Genomic DNA, 25,719 nt, shown 5'->3' on the forward strand with positions numbered 1-25,719 from the left:
TATATATATATATATATATATATATATTTGGCCGGGTTTCTTCCCGCGCCAACCGAAATCGATCTTCGTGAGATGCGATACTCGAAGATCCTTGATTACGAGCGATTTACGCGGTTGTCAAGGAGATTTAAAAGTGGGCTTTTGACGCAGAACTCATTATTAAAAGTCTTGTTAGAGCACGTTCGAACGCATCAAAAGTCCGCCTTCAAATCTCCTTGACAACCGCGTAAATCGCTCGTAAATCAGGAATCGCTCTTCGAATGTCGCACCTCACGGCGATCGATATAGGTCGGCGCGGAAAGAAGCCCGGCCGAAAGCATGGGCGTAACAATAATAGAAAATAATTAATTAATAATATAAATATACGTAACTGTAGCGATTGTAAATAAAACTAATACAGATATACGTAGTTTTCTTCAAACGCTACATGATAAATATTTAAATATAACAGTTTATTTGAGCGTGTTTAATTTGTCAAGATATTAAAAATGCAAAGTAAATCGATGAAAGCATCGTAGATCTGAATGCGCGATTTGTCATCAGTCATCGCGATGCGTACGCGCTGTACGGTATATGTACTATATGTATATGCGATAGTTTCTCAAATGATCAACAGATGGCTGGAGGAATGCATGCTTATCTCATATTTAATTTTCGACGTGCAGGGTTTATAAGGCGCCGGCGTTGAGCGGATCGAACAAAAAGGGTGCTCGCTACTTTAATAGCGCGTCATGTCGGTTTAACGTCGGCATGGTGGGGTATGGCCATCAAGACATACCCAGTACATAATTTTTGTAAACGCGAGGCTGTTGGCTGCCACTTTAGCACCGGCGCCTCCATCTAATTTCTCGAAAAAAAAAAAAATAGATTGGATAATTCTAATCTATATAGTTTGCGCGAGTTCAACATTTATAACTAACAATTAGTTGTTTTAACAAATCTTTTTTCATGCATTTTTTGCTAAACTTTCTTTCGGACAATTTTCGGAATATAAAATTTCTCTCTGGCGTTATAGTAAAAGTGACAATTGAATTATACAACACGTTTTAAATATTTACTCAAAATAATGTTAAATTCACTGAAAATTTATATCTAAAAAATAATTGCTTATTCGATTCATGTTATTTCCGTGTCCAATTCGATGTCGCCGTACGAAAATATTCGATAAATCCTACGTGAGAATAATGTTTGAACAGTTTATTACGCGTGCTGCATAGGAAATCATCGAGAGCGATGTACAAACGTCAATTTTACGATACAATGTGCGGTCTTGCTTGCAGCATCGCTTCGGCGATCGATATGCATAATTACATTATCTTACGTGTTGCTGCTCATCATTGGCTATCTCATTATACAGACGCTATTCATTACTTCGTGTCATGTCGTAATCGCGAATCCTAGATTCGCAGCTTTAAAATTCACATACATGCGTATGTAAATACAAAAGCTCGTCAAATAAAATAATAACGTTAACGATGAGAATATGAATGGGATAGGAGCACAAAATAAATTAAATTCTTTTGTAAGGATTGAGTGGTACTAACAACCATAAATGACAATAACTAGTCTCCTATTCTTCTCGTTACTCGTGAAAAATTGTTCGCACAGTTACGCATATAAAAATGGGCATCGCACGCAGCATCTCGTCTCGTCGTTGGATATCTACTCGTTTTCGCTTATCTCATTATCGTAACACGGAAGCGCGGTGCAACTTTGAAGTGAGAGTTCAAACTACGAAATTGGTTTAACACAATCACTTCAAGCGGGCACAAATGAACTCCGTACGCGGCAATTTCCTACTCTCATGCAACGCAATTACGCATTATTAAGAATTAAGTCACTCACAGTTCGCAACTTTAGAAAATTACGAGATTTTGAAAGAACAATATAGATTTACCCGAGAAAATGGAGAAGATGGATTGCGTAAAAATTCTCGATTTTTAAATCGTATAATTATCTGCATTTTACAATGGTGATTTTAATTTTTTATCGTACAATTATTCAGAATGTATAAATGTAGAAGTATGTAAAGAATTGTACGTACATTTTGCAATCTCTTTTAATATATCACGAAAAGATCTCCAAGGAAGAAATCATTCATTTTGAAAAGATAATAAGAGTAATGCTTTTAACTAGCGATCCCAAATTATTTTTGCATCTCTTCTGACATTTCCGTATGATATGTAGAAAGAAATGTCTATACACTCTAATGATCGTTGATCTTAATTAATACTGAGGTTACCTATGTAAATCCAAGAGCGCCGTTTGTTTTTGCACCGTTCCCATTTGCAGACCATTAAAATCAATTTTGGATCTTCATTTGTTCCGTAGAATCTCTCTGCCCTTCAGCACTAATTAAATCACTTCAGTTAGACCCTTTGATGTGGTGAAATATAGTTATAGTTCTTGGATACCAGGTTCTCTCTGCAACACTTGCGGACGCATGTTGAGCCACTGGCAATTAATACATAAATGCAATATAAGTACGTTTCAATATTCAATCCTCAATGTTTCCAATTGTGCACGTACGTGATTATCATTGAATTAAAAATATTTTAAATTAGGAATTATAAAAGGTTATTTTTCGAAAAAATTTTTAAGAGCATTTCAAATAAGTTTATTTTAATTTCTTAATTCTTGATTGACTGCATTAATCGTCACTGTACAAACTCTCGCGAAAAGATCTTCAATCGACAATAACTCAAATACCATCAACATTGCGATATTCTTTCCTCTTATATATTTATGTCACGGATTTAATAAGGAATCGTTTTAGCGTCCCTCCGCGCACTCGTGAATCACACCGCGTAATGGCCTGTTGACATTGTGCACATGCAGTTGCATTTCAGATATATAACATACATATACGTGTATTGCATTCGTCGGCGGTTCCAGCTCCATTCTTCATTCGAGCGATTAATTAAACTATCCACACAGATGAGATCAACGCAGTTTTGTACGCTTTTGTGTGTCAACGTAATGATATATCTCAAAACTTCTCTGTGCGTCAATATCTTCTTGTTCGAGTAAATATGCTGCTACGTATAATTTCTTGCAAACCCTTTTTCCTTCTATCATTGATTAACGACGTTCTTTCTTGCTGCGCAGCGGGTAATATATTATTGGAAGAATAGAACCACCACTCGTAAGTCATTTCGCCTTGTCTTAATATAAATTTGTATGTGCAAACATTATACGTTATTAAAAAATTTTCAAGCAGCTGCATCGACGCACAGAGAAGTTTTGTATCATTGTGTTGACACATAAAAGCGTACAAAACGCGGCAATCTCATCTGCAATGTGGATATAGTTTGATTCGCTCGAATGGAAAATGAAGCTGAAACTGCCAACGAGTGTAATATATATATATATACATATATATATATATATATATATATATATATATGTATGTATATACATGTTATATATCTGGAATGAAACCGCATGTGCACAATGTCAACAGGCCGTTACGCGGTGTGATTCACAGGTGCGCGGAAGAACGCTAAAACAATTCCTTATTAAATCCGTGACATAAATATAATAGGGAAGAATATCGCAATGTTGATGGTATTTGAGTTATTGGCTATTAAGGATTTTTTCGCAAGAGTCTATATAGTGACGATTAATGTTAATCAAAAATTAAGAAATTGGAATAAACTTATTTGAACTGAAAAAAATTTTCGACTAACCTTTAATTCCTATAATTTAAAATATTTTTAATTCAATGATAATCACGTACGTGCACAGTTGCGAATATTGAGTACTGAATATAATATATAAAACGTCGGATGTAATTTTCCGCGAGTGATATTGAATTTTACCGTGCGCGGTAAAATTCACAGTTCATGAATCGGATTAGTAAACTGTCAACTTTAAAGCAGCAAACGTGTGGAAATATAATAATAGAATAGAATTTGAAAAATTTCATACAATAAATTTCATATGTATATATATACGAGATGCTGAACACAAACGGAATACAAAATGTTGTGCATGATGTTGAACGCAGCCAATTCACTCTGTATCCGGCAGATATTTTATGCTAACAATAAAACGACGCATTAAGACCGTTTTGTAAATAAGCCGCTTAACGTTATCTATTATTAAATTGTCATGCAATTTTCGTACACTTGGATAAATCTGCTTCCAATTTCTTCCAATTTCCCGTAATTTGTTTATTGAAACAGAAGAATTCTGTGCACGGCAAAAGAGCCCGCAAGCTTCTGTATATCACGTGTAAGTGACATTCTATATAAAATTGCAATTCTATATCGTTATATGTTATTTTGCAAACGTAATAATAGATTACGTTAAGCGGCTTATTCACAAAACGGTCTTAATGCGTCGTCTTATATTGTTAGTACAAAATATCTGCCGAATATAGAGTGAATTTGCTGCGTTCAACATCATACATTTGCACTAAATTTTGTATTCCGTTTGTGCTCAGCATTATCCCGCATACATACATATAAAACGTATCGTATGATATTTTTCAAATTCTATTCTACCGTTATATATTTCTACACGTTTGCTGCTTTAAAGCTGACAGTTTATCTTCTTCTTCTGTGCACGGCAAAAGAGCCCGCAAGTTTCTGTATATCACATGTAAGTGACATTCTATATAAAATTGCAATTCTATATCGTTATATGTTATTTTGCAAACGTAATAGTAGATTACGTTAAGCGGCTTATTCACAAAACGGTCTTAATGCGTCGTCTTATATTGTTAGTATAAAATATCTGCCGAATATAGGGCGAATTTGCTGCGTTCAACATCATACATTTGCACTAAATTTTGTATTCCGTTTGTGCTCAGCATTATCCCGCATATATACATATGAAATGTATCGTATGATATTTTTAAAATTCTATTGTACCGTTATATTTCTATACGTTTGCTGCTTTAAAGCTGACAGTTTATCAATCGGATTCGTGAACTGTGAATTTCACTGCGCACGGTAAAATTCAATACCATTCGCGAAAAACATCATCGACGATCACATTCGACGTTTTGCCCGAATCAGACACGAATCACAAATAAACGTACGTTTTTTCAACGTCATATATGAATATGTGAAAATGCTTATTTACACGAGAGGGGTAGGTAAGTTTTTCCTCGTGCAACATTACGTATAGTCGTTGTAAGAATAAAAATTTCGCGCCATTTGAAATATAAAAATGGTACGACGGGCGAATAATAGCAAACGTCGAAAAAGAGATTGTTTGCAAATTGTGCGTATTCGAAAATATATTTAAAGACTAATAATAGCGAAATATGGAATGGTGAAAGAACTGGATCTACTCGAATTAAAAGAAAAAAGATTCTTTTACTTCAGCGAATCCAGTGGTGAAGACACGACAAGGAAATAATTCCTCCTGCGGAGATTATTTCAGAAAATATCGATCTATATACTTCATAAATTAATTGCTTCGAGAGTTTCCGGGATGTAGCTCGGATGAGCCCGGTGTTTCTGAAATATTCTTTATCCCTCGCAATAATTCGCAAATTTGCTCTCGCGAACTTAAGCAAACACCCGTGGGTGTTCCCGTAGATCAACAATTATATTATCAGTTGGGCATGATCGACGCGTTCTCATTCCATAGACGTATAATTTTTACCGCAGCATCGTACGCATCGACCCGTACACATGTGACGTATGCGAGCGTCATTCTTCTTTCGCGACATTTAAATTGTAGGTAAATCGAAGCTCATATCACGAACGGTGACGGTAAAAGTTTGACGGATTGTCGATGGAGAGCTCGGTTTCTCGGGTAGGAAAAAAAAGAGAAAATAATATAAAGGAAAAATAGAAAAAAAAGGAAAGAAAAAATGCGAAAAATACGGCACGGTTTAGCGTATAAACTCGCGGCATACTGCGGTGTATATATATATATATATATATATATATATGTGCTATCAAGAACGCGGACGGCTCGCTTCTCGAGCACCCTGATATGCTCCGGGTGATATTTTACATGCAATATGTTTGTCCCATGACGCCGATCAATTGCGATGAATTTTTCAGGGACACGCATTCGAACATTACCCAATGCTACCGGAAGCACCGTCCTCGCGGTGATGATAAGAAAATTACATCGTAATTCGCTAATGTATAATGACTCGTAACGCCGCGATTGCGGTTCAATCACTTGCCGTCCCTGTGTTCAGACAACATCTCCATTTAGCACTTTGTGTCACAAATTTTTATCAGATCGATTTTTTTAAACTTTGTACCCGGCGATTTTTCGTGTTGCTTATTGCAAATCAGAAATCAAATTTTAAAAAAATTGTTTTAATTTCAAATTTTTTTCGTTTTTTATCATACCAATTTTGGATTTAATTTGAAAATTTTGACTTTAAATTAGGATTTAATGATCCCAAAAAAAATTAGTCTGTAGAACATTATTATAAGAGATATTCAAACTGTTTATTTGGATTTACAGTAGAAAATATCGATATTTCCTTATTTTTTAAAGATTATTAATTTAATAAAAAACGAGTGAAAAAATCTTAAAAAAAATTTGAAAAATACTTTAAGATATCCTAATGAGTACGTAAATTGCTGTTTTTGATATTGATAATACATAGTTTAGTAGAAAATATTTTTTTTTTCCAAAAGACAAATTTTAACTACTTGTTATATAGTAATTACACAAATCAAAATTTATAGTTGCCTATTTTTTTTAAACATTCATTCATGTTCCAAGGATTCTACGAAAACAAGGAAAAACCGGTACTTAACATTAAGAAATTCATTAAAATAATTAAAAACTAAACGCAAAAGAATGGTATGCTGTGAACATCCCATCTGACTCAAAAGGTTAAGCAAAAGTTACAATCTACGCTTTCTCTACGTGAAAGATCTCGACGTAAATATGACGTAAACACAAGAAACACCGACTTTATCAGAATAATAAGAAAACGAGCAAAATATTCAACGACGCTGTTTTGAAAAAATGTGTTTTAGTTAAATATGTTTTGTCACTATTTTATTTTACATATAAATTGGCTTTCTTACTTTCAGTCGTTTATGCCTTATATCTTAAAAACTACCTTTTCACTGAGGAAAAATAAATTTAATTTCATTATGCAAGAATCTCCGGGATATAGTAATTTATCTCAAAATCACTTGCGTATTATCGATTCCGTAAACTACCAAGCGTTTTCTTAAAGTTTCTTATCTTTAATTGTACAAGAGAAATTTGTTTACTATACTGCCTCGCGCACGCGGTGTCATTTAATTAATTTTAATTACTCAATTTACATTTCTAAAAGTCTAATTTTATCTCGTTTGAGATTGAAGTGAGAGTAAAACTTTCAGAGAGAGCGAGAGAGAAATTTATGAGTGATTTTAATAGAGTTAAGGGATTATATTTCGGTATGAAAAAGAAATGCGCGATCATGTCGCGGCGAGTGTCACGTGTATTATGTGCTACGTGTGCCAATGTCGCTATCGTACGAATTACGTGCTCTAGCGTGACGGATACAGCGCACTTGCGAATGCGGGCGGCAAGTGATAGCCGCGGTTTAATTAAAACGTACTGCATTGCGGTGTACCGACGGTTTACCGTGCACACACGAAATTGTTTCACGTCAGATATGAGAATAAAAACGAAAAGATATGCCTCGTCTTCATCATAAATATAACATACATGCAACTCTAGATAATAAAATATTAATAATTTACCGCACTTGTTTTTCGCATTCATAAGTGCTTGCTTGCATTTATCGATCAAAAAAAGAGAGAGAGAGAAGATTAATATAATTTTGTATTATATTAATGTAATAAAATACTTGATATTGTACATTTAAAAATATTATTTATGTTTATTTATATATGTATCATGTTTCTGTACTTTACTTTTTTTTATTAAAATTTTTTTCATTGTTCTAGTCATGGTAGACACATGCAGTTGTAAATGACAATATATTTTTTTATATAACTTCTGATTTTAAGATTTTGCTGAACATTTTTATATCCGCTCGTTTCTATTCTTGTCTTATTTTACCTGGGGTAATGGGAAACTACCTGGGATAAAAAATATATGATTGTCAATTGATTTACCAAAGAAACAGAATTCTAACTTTGTAGCTTTTCTGCGTGACTGTGGAGCGCAATTGAGTACCGTCATCATTTGAATACGAAATCTCTGAAGGGAAAGGAAGGATCTTGTATATTTGTAACTGGAAAACTGTTGGAGTCAGACATGCATAAAATTGAAATAAATCTCAAGTACAGATAAATCGCAACGTAAATATTTAAAAACATAATTAATATATATTTTAAGATCATATATATCAAATATATCTGCCAAGTACCAAAAAGAAAATAATTGCATGAACAAAAATAGTTGTCTTTTGAACGGGTAATAAGTGACTAAAGGAATTCGTAATTATAATTTTTATAATTATTTTTATAATTTTTATCATGTCAATTTCTATAGCTGTAAATAAAAGCTGCAGTAAAGTATCTCGTAATTGCTTTTTTATGTTTATTTCAAGCACTTGCAAATAAAAATGTTTTCTTTTAATAATAATTTTTCTGTTTATTTCTGCTACGAATCAACTCGCATAATCGGATTAACAAATCTACTGTATATCTAATCTGATTAATTAGCGTGACATTCATTTCCTTTAGTCACTTATTGCTCGTTCAAAAGACAACTATTTTTGTTCATGCAATTTCTTTTTAATGCAAATATTTGGTATTATGGCCTTTAAATATTAATAAGCTTCTGAATATTTACGTTTTTTTCTGTACTTGCAATTTTTCTGTACTTGAGATTTATTTCAATTTTACGCACGTCTGACTCCAACAGTTTTCTAGTTACAAATACAAGATCCTCCCTTTCCCTGTAAAGGTTTTGTGTTCAAATGATACTCAATATACACTCCACAGTTACGCAAAAGAGCTACAAAGTAGAATTCTGCCTCTTTGATAAATCATTTGACATTCAGATAATCTCTACCCGTCACTGCCAAGATAGAAAGACAAGAATGAAAACAATTGAAAACATTAAAATTAGATACGCATTGCTATTTGTGAAACTGTTAATAAATCTCATTTCCCTTTTCCTTTATATTAATTTTGTTTTCTTCCTATTTCATTTCCCTATTCTATTTTTTCCTTCTGTCTGATTGTGAGATTCGCTCGGATGCACGTTAAACAAAACTCAAGTGGCATGCAGTCCTTAGACTTATTCATTTTATATTGTATGATATAAATAAATGTTTCCTTTAAATGGTATCACTATGTGACGTTAATGAAAGTAAATGAAATAAATTATTTCGGAGAGGTTCTAAAACGTTGCGCGTGAAATTCGGACGTGAGAAGAGTAGCATCGCGGAATAGCTACAAGAAATTTATGAGATCGGAAATGTTTCGGCAGAAAAACTTGAAATCAAATATCAATTTTCGATCGATTTTATAATTATAATCCAATAAATAGCATTTTTATCCGTATATCTTTATCTCAACTGAACAGTACTTTTGTTATAAGCATATTTCGATTTACCCTTTAAATATTTAAATCTTTAAAATATTAATATTAATAAGTAAATTACAGAACGATAAATTGTCTTAATCAAACATTTATTATTTTTCAGACGGTGTCGGTGAGTGTCAGCATTTGGACGCTGACTTGTACATCGGTGGACCGGCAGATAGTTATATGCAACGAAAAAATAACGAGAAGTTTTACGTATACGCGTACCCGAGCGAAAAAAACTATCTTTGCGATCTGGGTGATATCGCTAATTTCTGGTAAGCATGCACGCACTTTTAATAAATTATTTTAGTAATTTTTTTTTCAATATAATTAATAAGAAGTTAGTACGTTAATGTTGTTAGCACGTATATCAATTGACGTACTTTAATTAATCAATAAATATAATTTTCTGCAATAGTGAACATATAGTTTGAAAGTGAATGACTGCATTATTTATTCGTTCATGTAAAGTTTAATTAGCAGAAAGCCTTCTATTTTTAAAACTTTAATTTAAAAGTTTAATTTGAAATTTTAATTTAACTTGTTACGGAATGTTTCTGCTCGAGGAAAAATTAATTGCGAACACAAATTACAGAATGCACTATGTGCTTACATCGTACCAATTCTGGGACACTGTAATGGTACAGATAATCCAATGAGAGACTGTATTTCGTTTCGCAAAATTCTTATTGCTTAAACGTTTCTTGTTAAATGCCATAAATTTTATCTCTAGGATTCAATCTTACGTGATAGAAAATTGATGTATTTCCATGCCTTAATTTTTTCTCACGGCAGATTTCTTCCTCCCAACAAAAACTCCCTCGCAAGTGGGACAAAAGTACAGTTTTATTAATATTCGATGTGTCTTTTGATCAGATATTCCGGAATTAGTGGCGTTGCACACGGTGCCGTTCTCAGTTAAGTTGGATAATGTAATATACACGCAGTGTACTTACGACTGGGACAAAGGAAGTGTAATTACCTTCACAGTTTACAAACTGATTTTATTGTATCTAATGCCGCTGAGTTTGATGGGCTACTCGTACTGTGACATTATATTCGTTGTTTGGAAAAGGTCGATTCCAGGAAATAATAGTAAGAAAAATTTCATTTTAATAATTATACCTATATATAATTATCTAATTGTAAATGACATAAATCGCGTTTTCTTTTCATATTTATTATAAATTGATTAATGTTTTACAAAACATTATTCAAAGATAAATACAATATTGTCATTTACATTATGATAATAATTATTTACCGTTATTGCACGTGTCGAATATTTTTAAAATTCTCTTACGCAATTTCAATTAAATATTTCTTATCGAGATTGAAAAATTATCCCAAGCGAAGATACGATCTTTCATGGCACATATATTTAATTTTTACACATTTGAAATAAAATTATCAATTAATTATTTTGCGTTAATTTTTTACAGTGGGTCCGATGAGGAATTTCAAATCTCAACGGAATACGGTGTTGAAGACGTTAGTCCCCCTCGTTATCATGTTTACAATATGTTTTTTTCCCGTGCATTTGCTCACTATTCTAAGGTGTGTTTTGAAATATTATTAAATTTTATTGTAATATATTACGGTATCAATGTTCAATGCGTTGTACATGATTTTCATTGACGCAAAAAATATTTCACTTGTCGCAATAAAGTACTCATTAATTGCGATATCAATTTCGATGTCGTTTGATGTCGATTATTCATTATCAATATCAAACGACAAAGTAAAAATTGCATTGTGTCAAGATTATTTTTATATATGAAATAATAGACAGTAAATCGTAAATCGACAGTATCGTTTAGTAATATCGTGTAATATATTTCATTCTATCAATTTTATTAAATTCGCAAAACAAAATTGTTACCAAATTGAATACTTTATTAGTTTACAAGTATTTAATTAAGTTAAGCGTTAAAAAAAAATCAAAAGTAAAATCAAAATAATAATTGCACTCGTTGCTAATGTAAAATTTTGAAAGTATATATTTTATCTTATAAAATTTCATTCAAATAGATCTCGTAAATAAAAATAATCGTGACATAAAAACAAGTGAATACGAATTTTATGCATAATGCTCGAGAATTTGTTATATTTTTAATTTTCCGGAAAACGCCAGGTGTTCCATCAAGACTTTTTCTCCGATATACCGTAAATTATTTTTACGCCGTACTCGATATAACTTTTCTTCTTCTTTTACCGCAGATAATCGTTTCCCGATTGCACAAGGCTATTTCTCATTTATAAATTTATTGAATATTTAAGATTTTATAGATATAAATAATAGCCTCACACACACATGAGATCTAATTCCATATAAAAATAATAATTTCAAATGAAAGAGTAAAATAATATTAAACAAACAAGCTAAAATTAAATGAGTGATATTTTGAGTGCACATTTTGAGAGATACAAAAAATTGATAGTAAAACTGACTGAATTAATCTTTATTTACGCATAATATGAATTTATTGTTTCAGATTTACAATGGACATCCCCGCTAACGAAGTCACACGTTTCTATGGATCATTTTCGCATTGGCTAATATATTTAAATAGTTCCCTCAACCCCATCGTGTACTGTTTTAGTAGTAAGTACTTATCTTTTTTTTCACTTTGTACTTACTACTAAATTTCATAAATATTCAAAGTATTATCCATAGACTTATAAGTCTATGTTATTATCACGAGAGACACAAAAGAGAAAGAGAGAGTGTGTCAAGTATACGCGCAACAGACAGATCGATGGGTAACAGTATCAAATACAAGCCGCTTAGTTCAAATATAATTCTCGGATTAAAATGCGTACGCCGAATATTCTGTCTCTCGCGTTCCAAACTGAACAACGGATTATTATTGGTTTGATTTGGAGGGTTAATTTCGTTTTGTTTGACTCGTTATTAACGTATGTACTGTTAGTATTTTTCCTTGCCAATTTTTCTGAGGAGAGAGAAATTTTAATAATTCAAGAGAATCAAATCAAATCAAATTATTATACGAATTTTTTTATACGAGAGGGTTTAAACGCGTGACACGCGCGGAACTCGGGATTTAAGCGAACGAGAATCCTCTCGCTAGAGGAATCCGCGCGTCGTCGCGTGCGCTAAAAAAAAGGCCATCCGGCAAATCATTGCACTCACGGTACTCTTCTCCTTGCAGCCAATTTCCGGCGGGAGTTCCTCCGTAGTTTTGGGTGCACGTCGACCGGCGTCCAGCGACACGTCGAGCAGGCCAGGGAAGCCAGGGGGCAGCTGTTGGAGCTGCAGCCGATGGAGCTGCAGTCGCTGCCACTGGCGAGCGCTGATAAAAGTACGGAGTGCAGTATAAGTGTCTGATCCGCGGAAGTGGAAATCCATGAAGAACCACTTCCTCGCGCAGCGAGAAAAAAAATGGAAATTAATGAAGATGAATTACAATCTCCTGGCACAGCGAAAGACGCAAAAACCATAGATGAGCCTATACCAGGGCCTTCTCGTGTTCATCGTTATACACCCGAAAACTACTATCTAGAAACTTCATTTAACGGAGACGAGCCTGTGACGACTCTACAACGTCGTCAAGACGTAGGTAACCCTGGTAGGTTTTAAATCCATCTGAAAAAAGAACTCAAGACTTTAGAACTGATCGGGCGTAGGCCACAAGGGTGAGCCAAATAATTTATACGATGAGTGTAATCGTTGGCCCCTTTTCAACCATCCTCGACTTCAACCGAGACATTGCAGCAAAGTGTTATTAGAATCTCGCTGCTAAAACTTGACGATATTGTGAGAGGAATTAGGGAACTTTAATCGGTCGAAATCGTGGAAATTAAATAACGTCATTTCAGATTTAGCGTTATAAAAATATCCACAATGCGGACCTTTTATTACTTTTATTACATTGCATGTCAATTGAAATAAACATGAGGTACTGTTTGATAGAACATTATATTTTGAAATATGAGAATATAGGTCTTTTCAAATAAGTAAAGTGTTATTCTTTTTATAGGCACACTTAGATTTATATTTTCGATACGTATATTATTAGATCATACATAGAGTTAACATATAATTGCCAATGGCGATTCGAAAATATTACCTTTAGTGACGAGAAAATAATGTCGATGCGGCAGATTGTCGAATGTTGATTTACCCCGAGGATGATCGTGCGTCGATCGCGCTTTTCGCTGCGCTTCGATGAAATAATAACAGCATAACATGAACAGGATTTCAATCGATTTTGAATTGCTAAAATTATAATATTAACGTGTTACATTTACCACTTTATATAATTTAATATTTAATTTTTTTTAATGTGCGCAGACACGCGCACAATTATATAATCTATAACCAATTATATAATTTTTCAGACAAACGTCTGATACTTTAAAAGAAATGATACTCACGTCTTTTCGGATGTAAGAAATTTGCTCGCGCTCTATCGCGAAAGATACAAAGCGAAAAATCCTGATAATTGACTTCAATTAATTAACCAATTACGAAATCGATTCGAAAATTCGAAATCTAATCAAGTGTGACGGTAAAGGCGTCTCTTGCATTAAACGCGAATCATGTATGCTCATTTTCTGGAGGCGCAGAGAGATGGAAGTGAATGTCGATAGCACGATGAAAACATCCATCAATAAGTTCAAGAGACTAATTAAAGTCAACTTGAAAGAGACTAGGTAAGTCAACATTCGACTGTAGCAAACAGAGCGGCCATCTCACGTAAGGTTCGAAGTACTTTAGGTCGGCGATTTGAGCCACTTGTTGCATGAAAGTGAAATCGATAAAATTAAAAACGTACCCTAGCAGTAACACGCGAATCCGTCGTGTTTCGTGGATAAACCTGGGCGAGAAATATAACCGGGAGCGATCCCGATCCAAAATTTTTGCTCCTCGGCCCTCGCCGACCTTTGTCGACGATCGCGAAAACGCGGGGAAGCGGATCAAGTCGACAAGGAAATCGCGGCGGTACCGTGTGCGTCGCTCACATTACGACGAATTTCGCGTGCGGCGTTTATTCCCGGAAGCAATTCTCGAAACGCGCGAAATGGCAAAATTCACTTTTAGACCGGCAAAATTACGGCGACGAATACAGTACATACCGAAACGATTCGAGCGCGATTCTACGAGGCGCCGCGCCGCCGAAACTGGTCGCGATTTGATCTATCGAAGTTACCGGGGCGGCGACCGGAATCGCGCGACGTTAACGAGTCCCGCGGGTATATCGAAAGGGGCAAGCGAAAAAGATGCATGTTTCTTTCCTCTTTCACAATTAAATGTCGTAAGGTGTTCAGGCGTATTTTCCCGAGGTTCTCACACGGCGGGTAAGTACGTCCCGTACTACTTCAGTATTTTCCCGGTGTTCCCACACAACCCGTGCCACAAACGGATACGTCGCGGATATCTCGGATCGGAGGCAGAGATTTCGGCATTGCTTTGCTGAACGTTATTGTTGGTCACGAAATCAATTCCCACTAATATCGAACAATAACGTTCAACAAAACGCCGAGGCGATAATCTCCCAGTGTCATGTAGCAACAGATGAAATATATAACTATCAGTGTCATTTAATTAAATTATATCTGTTGTCATTGTTGTCAATCTATAATCAATGTATGATACAACTCTAAAGCTCAACAGATTTGAGTTTACCTTCGTAGATGTTAATTGAGCTGTTCCTATTTACTTGTCATTACATCTACGAAAGCAAACCTTCTAAATCTATTGAGCTTCCAACTTCAGGGTTGAATGTACCACAAACATTCTCGAAATTTTACCGAATCGAGATCAAACTGAGTCGTAGTATTCGCGATGTAACATGACCTCGAAACCCAATACTTAAGCGGACGACATTACTTGGAAACATTATTCAATGACGAGCAGCCGATAACGACCTTGAATCTCGGCGCTCGTCATTAATATTACACTTTAAACTGACAGCTTAAGCTGAGTCGTAGTATTCGATCGTATTACATCGAATATCATGACTCAGGATCTCGATTAGCTAACGTGTAAATGGACAACTGATATAGTTGAATCGAGATGTCCGCGAGATATCGTTGACATTTCTTTTTGCCGCTTTAAATGATTTTTTACTTTATTATAATGTAGCTAACAATGTACATCACGGAATAACTGAATGTATTCGATCTGTGATGTATACTGTTATCTACATCTAGGAGACCTAAAAAAAATCGCGCGAATAAAATTCCGAGGAAATTTCTTACGAAACGCAAATGTGTAGAAAAAGTAAAGCGCTTATATTCTACCTAATTTCCGGCACTCAAAGCTGTAAAGCATATGTCGGAAATTAGGTAGAATATAACGAATATATCCAATTAATCCGAATTTTTTGCATCTTTGCCACTTGCAAAAAATATATCTACAAAGTTTGAAAAATATATCTACAAAGCTTAGTAAAGTACGTAAACCTAACGTTTAAAGCTTAAAGTTATTATACAAAGTTATCACTAATTAATTTTAGTGTACTAAATTTTTATATAAACTGTACAATATGCTACAGCGAATGACGCGTTCTCTCTCTATCGCTTCGTTTCCAATTAAATTTACATCTTTTTACCTCGCGGAAGATAATGCTGTTCACCGTGCATAAATCCCCTATTCCTCGATAGTTTCCATCCTTCTCTTTTCTTTTGTTTTGGTTTCGTAGAATTTTGTTTCAGGCATTGCATAACTTTGCCGTAATTGTAATCCCAATAATCATGGCGAGTTGAAAACAAAATTGATCGTTTCGTTCTCAATGCATTCTCGCCGCTTTTTTTAAAAATGTGTTCACAAAAAATTATTCTTACTTCATTGATTAAATACTGCTAAGTATATTTGAATTAAACTTTAGATGCACAGCTTAACGCAAAAGAGAAAAAAAAAAGAAAAGTACTCTGTGCACTTCGTAACAACACGACCAATTAGTATCTCAATGGAACTTGCAAAAACGGTCAGTTAAAACATGTAAATAAAATACAACAAAAGAGGATATATCCATCAGAATATGGAAGAGAAAACTAAATAAACATTAAATCCTGTTGCTTTCTCTGTTCTGTAACATAAGACTAAGACGCGAAGAAGTTAGTCTCTCTTCTCTTTAAACAAAGCTGGGGAGACGAGAAAAGAATGCAGAAATGCGTCAAGAAAACAAGACAAGGAAAGAACAAACATCCGTTAAATGTTATTCCCATTGAGATATATATATAAAAAAAATTGTTTTTACACGTACAAAGAGATGCAATGCACACTTACGTTACTCAATGAAATGTATACGAATTATAGTTCCAATAAGTTTTTCTTTACTTTAACAGCATTATATTAGCGCGTAGCGATTCTTTGAAAAAAATTTCTTTACCCCTAAAAAAAATAATCAGTAAAGCTTTGCAAAGTTCCGAATCCGTCACTGCAGTCATGTTGTCGTTATCATTGCGCGGAAAAATTAGTTTCGATAAAATCGATGAAAATTTCCTAACGACACAGACAGAAAGTTATGACTTTTTTTTACTTTATTGAAACGGATAGTTTCCCAATTTGACTTTTACAGATGCGTTCTCTTAGCTTACGAAACACATCATAAACCTATTTTTAACGAGTCAAAGATTTAATTTGCTTTGATACACAAAACAAATCATATAAATCACAAATATCGCAAAATTGAGATCACATGTGATCTTTTGCTTTTAAACTAATGTATATAAATGGCTGCAGTGACGGATCAACAGGCCTTACAAAAAAAAAACGGATCTACATGTCGCAATGTACATGTCGGGCAGCTACTTTTACCGGATTCGAGAACATAATTTTGGTCTCTCTCGATGTGTTATAAAATATAATGAAATTCACTAACGCAAAAAGAACACGGTTTCCTCCCCGAGAACGGCTCTTGAATTTTCTGCTAGGTACGCACAAATAACATTAATGTTATTTAATGTTAGAGAAATATTATATATTAAATTAATTGATAAATTAAATTGTTAACTTTAGAATTTTCTCTACTAGTCTTATTGTGAAAGATTTAACTCTATTGAGAATACAAATTTCTTATAAATGTAAAAAAAAAATAAATATATAAAAAATATATATAAAATACAAAACATTAATGTTATTTGTGCGTACCAAGCGGGAAATTCAATACCCAGCTGGAAAATCAAGAGCCGTTCTGTTGTTAAGTACATGCTTATATTATAGGCCATGTACAAGCATATATCGTAAGAAATGAATTCGGAACATGCGTTAGAGTAGAGATAAAATGTTAATGTGCATCATTAGCTCGATTAATAATTTTATTCTGCGGATTCAGCAATAAAGAGAGAGTGGTTATTCGTATTGTTAATCATTTGCGCTTCGTATACACAGACGACGCGCAAATGATTAACATTAACGTTTCTCCTCGTTGCGGTTTGCTACGAAGTTGAAAGTGTCGCTTCGTGAATTATATACGACGCGCTTGGGCGAAAAACGTTTCGCTCTGGCGAAACATCTAATTCGCTCGCATATCCATAATAGAGCGAAAGAATAAATATGCTGTAAATTGCAGTTACCCATGCAATCTTTCTCTATTACGGGTACGCGAATAAACTAGACGTTTCGCCCAAGCGCGTCGTGTGTAATACATGAAGCGACGCTTTCAACTTCGTGGTAAATCGCGACGAGAGAAAACGTCATTAATCATTTGCGCTTCGTATACATAGACGACGCGCAAACGATTAATAGCATTTCCCCTCGTTGCGATTTACCACGAAGTTGAAAGTGTCGCTTCGTGAATTACACACGACGCCCTTGGGTGAAAGATCTAGTTCACTCGCTTACCCCTCGAATAGAACGAAAAATTGCGTGCGCAGTTGCGGTATATTTATTCTTTCGCTCTATTGCGGGGTACGCGAACGAACTAGATGTCTCGCCCAAGCGCGTTCGTGTGTAATTCACGAAGCGACATTTGAACCTCGTGGTAAATCGCAACGAGAGAAAACGTTAATCACTGTAAATCATTTGCGCGTCGTGTATGTATACGAAGCGCAAATAATTAACAATGATTCGCTTTCTCCCCTCGTCGCGATTTACTGTGAAGTTTAACTGTCGCTTCGAGAATTGTGCACGACGCGCTTGGGCGAAACGTCATGGGTTGCGTTCGCATACCCATAATAGAGCGAAGAAATAAATATACTGTAATTGCAGTTACGCATGCAATCTTTCGCTCTGTTATGGATATGCGAGTGAGCTGAACTCGCCCGAGCGCGTGGTGCATAATTCCCGAAGCGACACTTTTAACTTCGCAGCGAATCGCGACGAGGGGAAACGTTAATTATTGTTTAATCATCTGCGCGTCGTGTATGTACAGGAAGCGCAAATGATTAACAATAATCATGCTCTCTTCAGGCTGCGGCTTTCTCGGCTATACTCTCGGGAATCGCAGATTCAATATTACCTAATTCAGTCTCGTTGCTGGTCGTTGGACTAACCGAAACCGTGTTCTTTTCGGTAGCTTCTAATAGTTCACTGACGCCGTCCAAATTGCTAATTTTAACGGGTGACACGCTAATTGTCTCTACTTTCTCGTCCACATCGTTCCGTGAAACAGTGGTTCCGACGATGTGGACAACCACGTCCGGAGGTTGATTCTCCTGACTCGGCGTGCTCGGCTGTTCGACCTGTACACTATCAAACTGTCCCAACACGGGTCTCTTTTCGTCACTTTCCGCGCTACCACTCTTGATGTCTTGATCAGTCTTCGCACTTTCCACGTTACCACCACCGGATTGATACTGCTGAGCGCTTCTACCTCTTCCTCTACCGCTTTGCTGATTGTCAGGCGGCGGAAGAATAGGTATCGCCGCTTTCGGCCGCCGCAAAGGAGCAGCTTGCTGCTGCTGCTGAGCGGGACTGTAATAAGTACATCCCTGCGGCTGGAATAATTCCTGGGGTGGTGGTGGACCCTGAGGCTGCAATATTCAAAACATACAAATTAAATACGGAATGTTCAGTAATCATGATATCCCACCCGTCTTTTTGCTTAATTTTTTTTTTCTTCCATTTGCTATTTAAATAAATCAATTTTTCTCACCTGGACCGAAGGATTGTATCCCTGGTAGCCTTGAAAGTTCGGTGGAAACGTCGGGCCGTTTGGACCGGGAACATAATTAATTATACTAGGTGGTGCGGTTTGAGGTGGTATGAATTGCGGCGGTGGTACTAAAAACGGTGGTGGCGCGTAACTGGCAGCTTGCCCACCAGGTGGTAGAGAAATAACCGGTTGCCCTGTCATGGGTGCCGTGGCTGGAGCAACTGGAGAAGACTGCTCAAAGTGACCTTGGGGATAACCTGGAATGCGTGATGAATTAGTTTACAATGCTATGGAATTGATAATTGATATATAATAATTAATATAATATAATAGATAGTATATTATCTATTTGGAGATAACTGGATAACTCCTATACATAATTTTTTCTTACCTTGAGATTCGAGAACGGTTCTTGAATTTCCCGCTAGGAGTGCACAATTAACATAAATTAATGTTAAATCCATGCTTGCATTATAAGATCATGTATAAGCATATTCGTAAGAAATAAATTCGGAATATGCATTAAAGTAGAGATAAAATGATAAATGTTAAATGATAAATGTTAAACGATAAATGTTAAATTATAAATGTTAAATGATAAATGTTAAATGTTGTATATTAAATGTGCGTCCTACCTTGAGGCGAAAAATATCCATGTTGGGTGTGTTGTGCTTGATAATTCTGTTGCGCCGGAGTTTCCGAAATGGTAGGACGTTGACGAAGACTGGAATACCGTTTAGGTCTGTTTCCAGAACTATCCTGTTGTTGCTGCTGCTGCTGCTGCTGTTGTTGTTGTTGTTGTTGTTGTTGCTGCTGCTGTTGCTGTATTGTTTGTTGTGGCGAATGCGTTTGTTGCTGATGTGATTGCTGTTGCTGCTGCATTCTAGGTGGTACTGTGTTTGATCTATGTTGGTTGGCTGAGGTGAAAAAGCCTTCTATAAAAAAATATATATAAAATATAAAAAGAAAAAAAGATACAAATTAGGCACACACTGTAGTTGCGGATATTAAAAAGTTAAAGGAATATTATATATTAAATTAATTGAAAAATTAAATTTAAACATACAAATTAAATACGGAATCATGATGCATCCATTTCTTTACTTAATTTTTTTCTTCTTTTTGCTATTTAAATAAATCATTTTTTCTATTCGGTCAATTTTAGAATTTTCTCTACTAGACTTATTGTGAAAGATTTAACTTTATTGTGAATACAAATTTCTTATAAATGTAAAAAAAATATAAATATATAAAAATATAAATATAATATAAAAAGAAAAAAAAAAGATACAAATTTTAGACACACAATGTAGTCGTAAATGTTAAAAAGTTAGAGAAATATTATATATTAAATTAATTAATAAATTAAATTGTCAACTTGAATTTGCTCTACTAGTCTTATTGTATGATTTAACTCTATTATGAATATAAATTTCTTATTCGTGTTTAATATCAATAAACTTAACAAAAAACTTACTGTTGTGTCGTGACGGCTGATGAAATAGATTACCATCGCTAACGTTAAGTTGTTTCATATCATGAGCAAGCTGGTGTTCTTCGTTGTGCTGCGCGGAATTATTCCTTCGGTTCTCTACTGTAACCGGGCCCGGGCCGCGTCCCTTTGATTTATTCTCAACTATTCTGTTAGTGACCATGTTGTTATTAGCATTGGACTTGAAACCTCTTCCGCGCGTCCTACTCGCAGCCAAGCTTACAGACTCTTGGATGTTCCTCTTGTTATTTTCCCTTGGCGATGGCTTGGTATTAACTAACTTTTCCGCATCACCGCCAGAACCGGTGTTTCCGTTTGCGTTTTGATTTTGCGTAATGTGCCTATCGTCCTTTTTCCAAGATGTATTGGTGGATTCATCCGGCACTTTATTTTCACTTCTGTAACAACGTTTTCGTTCAAAAGTCTTTCTTGTCAAGAAATAAGATTAGTTTCACAAATATATATTACAGAAAACTATTACACATACGTGGATGTATTGGAGGCAGTAGCAGGCTTAGTCTTCACGTTATCCTGTTGGGATGACTGAAGCGGCGGGAAGTTTTGAGTTTTGTTCTGCGTTTTGTTCTTGCTGCTGTACCAAGCCGACGAAATTACAGGCTCCTCTACTTTGTTCGAAGTATTCTGTATTATATATAAAAAAAAAACAAAGAGATATTATAAAGAGATATTTGATAAAACTTTTTAATTAATCGTAAGTAACGTTGTATATTTGCAACATTTACCTTATTATTACCAAGAGCGGGAAAATCTTCGTTATTTTTATGGAAGCGTCTGTTGATTCCTCTGCCAGGCGTTGCCTTTCCATAAGCGTCCTCATCCTCCCAATTCCTTGTATACTTGTTGGGTCCACGACTGAGGGAATATACGTAAGATAGATATTACATGACATCACGATTAAAAAAAAAAAAACTAAAGTTTTGTTTTCCTTAAATCCCGATTTAAATAGGACGTCATGTTAATGTAATAAGACTCACCCATATCTTCTTCTCCTCCTGGCTCTAGGTGGTCCTTCCTCATTTCTAATATCGTAACCATACGTTGCTATCAGCTCCTCGGGTCTTTTTGGCGCTTGCTCTTCGTCATTGTATCGGTCGTGATCCCATCTGTCGTCCTTATCCTTCCATACCTTCTTCTCCTTGATTTCCTTCACGTTAGTTTGCTGTTCGGTGTTGTTATCAGTTACTTCGTCGGCCGTGCGATCATCATGCTCGTAAAACGTTCCCCGTTTCGGTATGTACTGCGGATTACGTCGGTCCTCGTCGTCATCCAACTTCTTCTGCGGTTTCTCCTCTTCTTGCCCATCTCCGCTTTCGCGTTGCTCCCCGCCTTCCTGCGACTCCTCGGTATCTGAGTCACTTTCATAAATGTCACACTCCGAATCTTGATGGCCATCAGTCTGTTCGCTACTCTGTAAGAATATAATCGTCAATATAATATATTTGTAAGAAGATATAGATATAGATAGAATATATTTGTAGAAGATATATTATATTGACGATTATATTCTTACAGAGATATATCTTCTTATAGAATGTATCTATAAGAGAATATAATCAATCTGTCAATCGTCAATATAATATGTCTGTAAGAGAGGATGGTTGAAATCGGGCGGACGAAATAAAGCCGATTAAAAAGCCGATATGCTTATTTAAATAGGAGTGTATTACATCGTATATGCGGTTTCTCTTTTCAGAATGGAGTCTGACAAAATCTGACTATTTGTGGCGTTTGCAGCGATCCGATTGTCATTCGGGCTATCAATCGTTTAAATCGATGTCTATATCGGCGCGAAGAGGACCCCAAGGTATAATCGTAATAATTACATGTCCAAATTATTTTTAAAGGTCTAATAAGTGTATATATGTTTGTGTGTATCAATAAAATATTGATGTATGTATATATCAATCAAAATTAGAATTTACGTCTACATCGATAGCTCAAAGTATATATATTCGTATAATTACATGTCCAAATTATTTTTAAGGATTTGATAGCTACGTACATGTACGTATGTATCGATAAAATATACATGTGTCAATAAAATATTGATGTATGTATGTACTCGTATCAATCAAAATTAGAATTTACTCATTTATATTAATTACCTATCAATTATATTTTTAAAGCGTTAATTACATATATATTTTTTCTTTTTCTGCTATTATCTCCATTGATTCTATCTATTAATTGATTCCATTAATTAGCTATCTCTGTGATTTTTTACCCATACAGCACACATTATCCGAGGAACATCTAGAGAATGTCCTTTACATTCTAAGATCATTCTTAGGATGTATAGGGATGTCCTCTGGATGTCTCTCGGATAAAGTGTGCTGTATGGATATTTATTTAAATGCTATGATCAAAGAAAAAGCAAAAAAAAAAACAATATTATTGTACATAATCTTGTTTAATCACTTAGATTAACTAAAATGAAAATAAGATTTTTTGCTCTCTTCCTCTCCTCTTTCTTTGATCTCTTTCTTCCTACCTTTTCATCTTTTACATGTTTCAGGCATAAAACCATGTACATACAATGAGTACTAAAAGAAGTTATTTTAACTATCTTGCAATTGCGTGTTCTTGTGCAATAACTTTTTGGCAAATTGACAATTAACTTTCTGTAAAAGTGGAAGATTTGATTAATCGTAATATATTTTTTTACATTCCAATAATAATATAGAAAAATGAAAATTTCAGATTATTAAATAAGACCAAGTTTTAACTTTAACAGAATATAAATTGCGACCAGCATTCCGAATGCATTGATAAACCAGCTTAGTAATCCTTGCAAGCCTCGGAGACAATAGCAGATCTTTACCTGCAACTTTTCACAAATAAATCGAAATAAACATTTCAAGTAAATACAGATATTTGTTGAAAGCGACAAATTACAAAAGGCGGAAAGTTGCAAGAAATTTTCAAAAATTGTTAATCCACACTCGGCGGCCGCTACGATACGACCATCGGTAGTCCGTGTCATCGGCAGACGGCGGGCACCGGGGACGAAGTCTTAAAGCGTACCCAGTTAGGCTCTCGTGACGGCGTCGGCGGTAAGTATAATCGAAGGTAAAATTAATTAAGTGTACCGTATACACCGCGCTGTCCGCCTAATCTGTACTTATACTTTCAGTTGGCGCAGACTCGCAGAGATTCCCGTTGCCTCTCTGCTCTGCTTCGGGCGTCGAGCTCGCCGTCGAGGGGGGAAAAAATCGAATCGCCCGAAAACGCGGCCGAGCGAGGAGACGTTGGGAGGGAAGGAGGGAGGATCCTCGGCGCGGCCGAGAATGGCCGAGACTCATCTCTCTCGGGGAGGATCCCACCCCTCGGCGATGGAAGCTGGGGAGGAAAAGCCCCGGCACTTACCTGAGTCTCCTTCGTCGCGTTCAGCTCCTCGTAGGAGTCCGAGAGATCGTCGGAGCCGCACGACTGGCTGGACTTACGACGTCGCCGTACGTCCGACATTACTGACGAGAGTCTGTCCGCAGCGCAGGAGGGGTATAGTACGCCTAATTACAATCGCCGATCGTCCTCCTCGTGCCAGCCCCGGGAAACGGACCCCGGGAAAAATCAGGGAGAGGAATAAAAAATCGTCCCAACACCGTCCGCGGAATACCTCGCGATGCGTCAAAGGGGGGTGGGGGGGCGCGATGGGGGCCGATCTCTCTCGTCACGAAACCGTACGCCCTGGAACGTCGAGGAACGACGTGTCACGTGAGAGTGTCGAGTGTGTCGGCGACTTTGGGAACTTCGAGAGTCGCGTTTTCGCCGACAGAAACATCTGGCGGCGAGAACGCGAACTTTTGCAAAAGTTCAGTTCACGAGGTAACAGGGCTGCGTTCAGAAACTAATTCGCCTAGGTGCATCTAGATATCATTCTTTTTTTGTTTAACGTTCGGTGAATAACAAGGATAACACGATATACCGTGAATTCCTGAATGCAGCCCAGGCGAGGAGCCTCACACCCTGGGGATCAGTATATAGAGGGGTATTCTAAGGGTGCCGTCCCATGGCAGAGATTTTTCACGTAACGCGTATTGCGTAACCAATCAGAGGCGTTACTTACGCGATACATGCGCGTTACATGAAAAATCTCTGCCATGGGACGGCCCTAAAAGTATCTGGTTCGAATCTTCGCTAAGTAAGGTTTGAGTCTCCACTAAATGTAATCTGCAGCTGTATAAATAATTCGAGTCTCCGCTAAGTGAGGTTCGAATCTTTGCTAAGTGGGATTGAGTCTCCGCTAAATTCATATTTTACTTACAATTAGAGGAGTAGGCTCAAACCCCACTTAGCGAAGACACAGTTTAATCATACACAGTTACGACAGTTAAGTCGGAACCTTTGATGTTTGTGTTACCCAGTCACGTGACCCTTCGCCATGTTTTGAGTAGTACAAAGGCGTGTAATTTAAAGAAATGAAATAAAAGAGGTTTAAAATCTTAGCTACAAACGTATATCATAAACTTATTTAAAATACGTAATAAGATAAAAGGAACCACAGCCAAAAAATTAAATTATAAAATAAGATTAAATAATAATAAATAAACACACTTATTGTGAATTTTATTGTATTTTGAATGAATAAAATATACATTTCGAGTAATAATTTTAAATTTTCAATGATTAGAGATCGGAAGAGCACACGTCTGA

General features: G+C 35.7%; 2 protein-coding genes and 1 long non-coding RNA gene across 5 annotated transcripts in view; 1 reads left to right on the forward strand and 2 right to left on the reverse strand.

Annotated features, from left to right (window-relative positions):
• Positions 1-13,766, forward strand: part of LOC105457105 (orexin receptor type 2-like) — an 18,697-nt gene extending 4,931 nt beyond the window's left edge. The window contains exons 3-7 of the mRNA XM_011701562.1: positions 9,608-9,764; positions 10,366-10,584; positions 10,932-11,046; positions 11,985-12,094; positions 12,663-13,766. Coding sequence (XP_011699864.1) covers positions 9,608-9,764; positions 10,366-10,584; positions 10,932-11,046; positions 11,985-12,094; positions 12,663-12,838 — 777 coding nt within the window. The 3' untranslated portion in view covers positions 12,839-13,766. The remainder of the gene's footprint in view (positions 1-9,607; positions 9,765-10,365; positions 10,585-10,931; positions 11,047-11,984; positions 12,095-12,662) is intronic.
• LOC105457104 lies at positions 1,931-3,289 on the reverse strand. The gene is made up of 2 exons (XR_975342.1): positions 2,710-3,289; positions 1,931-2,454 (listed from the first exon to the last, which is right to left on the reverse strand). It is a non-coding gene; the product is annotated as an uncharacterized LOC105457104 (long non-coding RNA).
• A 2,054-nt stretch (positions 13,767-15,820) lies between the features above and the next one.
• On the reverse strand, positions 15,821-24,785 carry LOC105457103 (myb-like protein AA). 3 transcript variants are annotated; one of them, XM_011701560.1, is made up of 9 exons: positions 24,433-24,785; positions 22,041-22,474; positions 21,789-21,918; positions 21,533-21,687; positions 21,031-21,440; positions 20,189-20,488; positions 19,945-19,977; positions 19,554-19,810; positions 15,821-19,431 (listed from the first exon to the last, which is right to left on the reverse strand). In XM_011701560.1, exons 1-9 carry the CDS (start codon positions 24,529-24,531, stop codon positions 18,865-18,867), a joined length of 2,385 nt encoding a protein of 794 aa, XP_011699862.1. In that variant the 5' UTR covers positions 24,532-24,785; the 3' UTR covers positions 15,821-18,864. The 3 variants fall into 3 exon arrangements, with proteins under 3 accessions (XP_011699862.1, XP_011699861.1, XP_011699863.1); XM_011701559.1 differs by having other exon boundaries at positions 21,031-21,443; XM_011701561.1 differs by lacking the exon at positions 19,945-19,977 and having other exon boundaries at positions 21,031-21,443.
• Between the last annotated feature and the right edge of the window lie 934 nt (positions 24,786-25,719).

The sequence above is a fragment of the Wasmannia auropunctata genome, unplaced genomic scaffold (genome assembly GCF_000956235.1).
Source record: "Wasmannia auropunctata unplaced genomic scaffold, wasmannia.A_1.0 LD335367.1, whole genome shotgun sequence".
NCBI classification, from domain to species: Eukaryota; Metazoa; Arthropoda; class Insecta; order Hymenoptera; family Formicidae; genus Wasmannia; species Wasmannia auropunctata.

Coding starts and splice junctions, on each gene's coding strand:
- LOC105457103 (XM_011701559.1), bottom strand. CDS start 24,531: ATGTCGGACGTACGGCGACGTCGTAAGTCCAGCCAGTCGTGCGGCTCC. Junction 20,489..21,030: donor TCAGCCGTCACGACACAACA/GTAAGTTTTTTG, acceptor ATTTTTTTATAG/AAGGCTTTTTCACCTCAGCC. Junction 19,978..20,188: donor TGGATATTTTTCGCCTCAAG/GTAGGACGCACA, acceptor GTGCACTCCTAG/CGGGAAATTCAAGAACCGTT.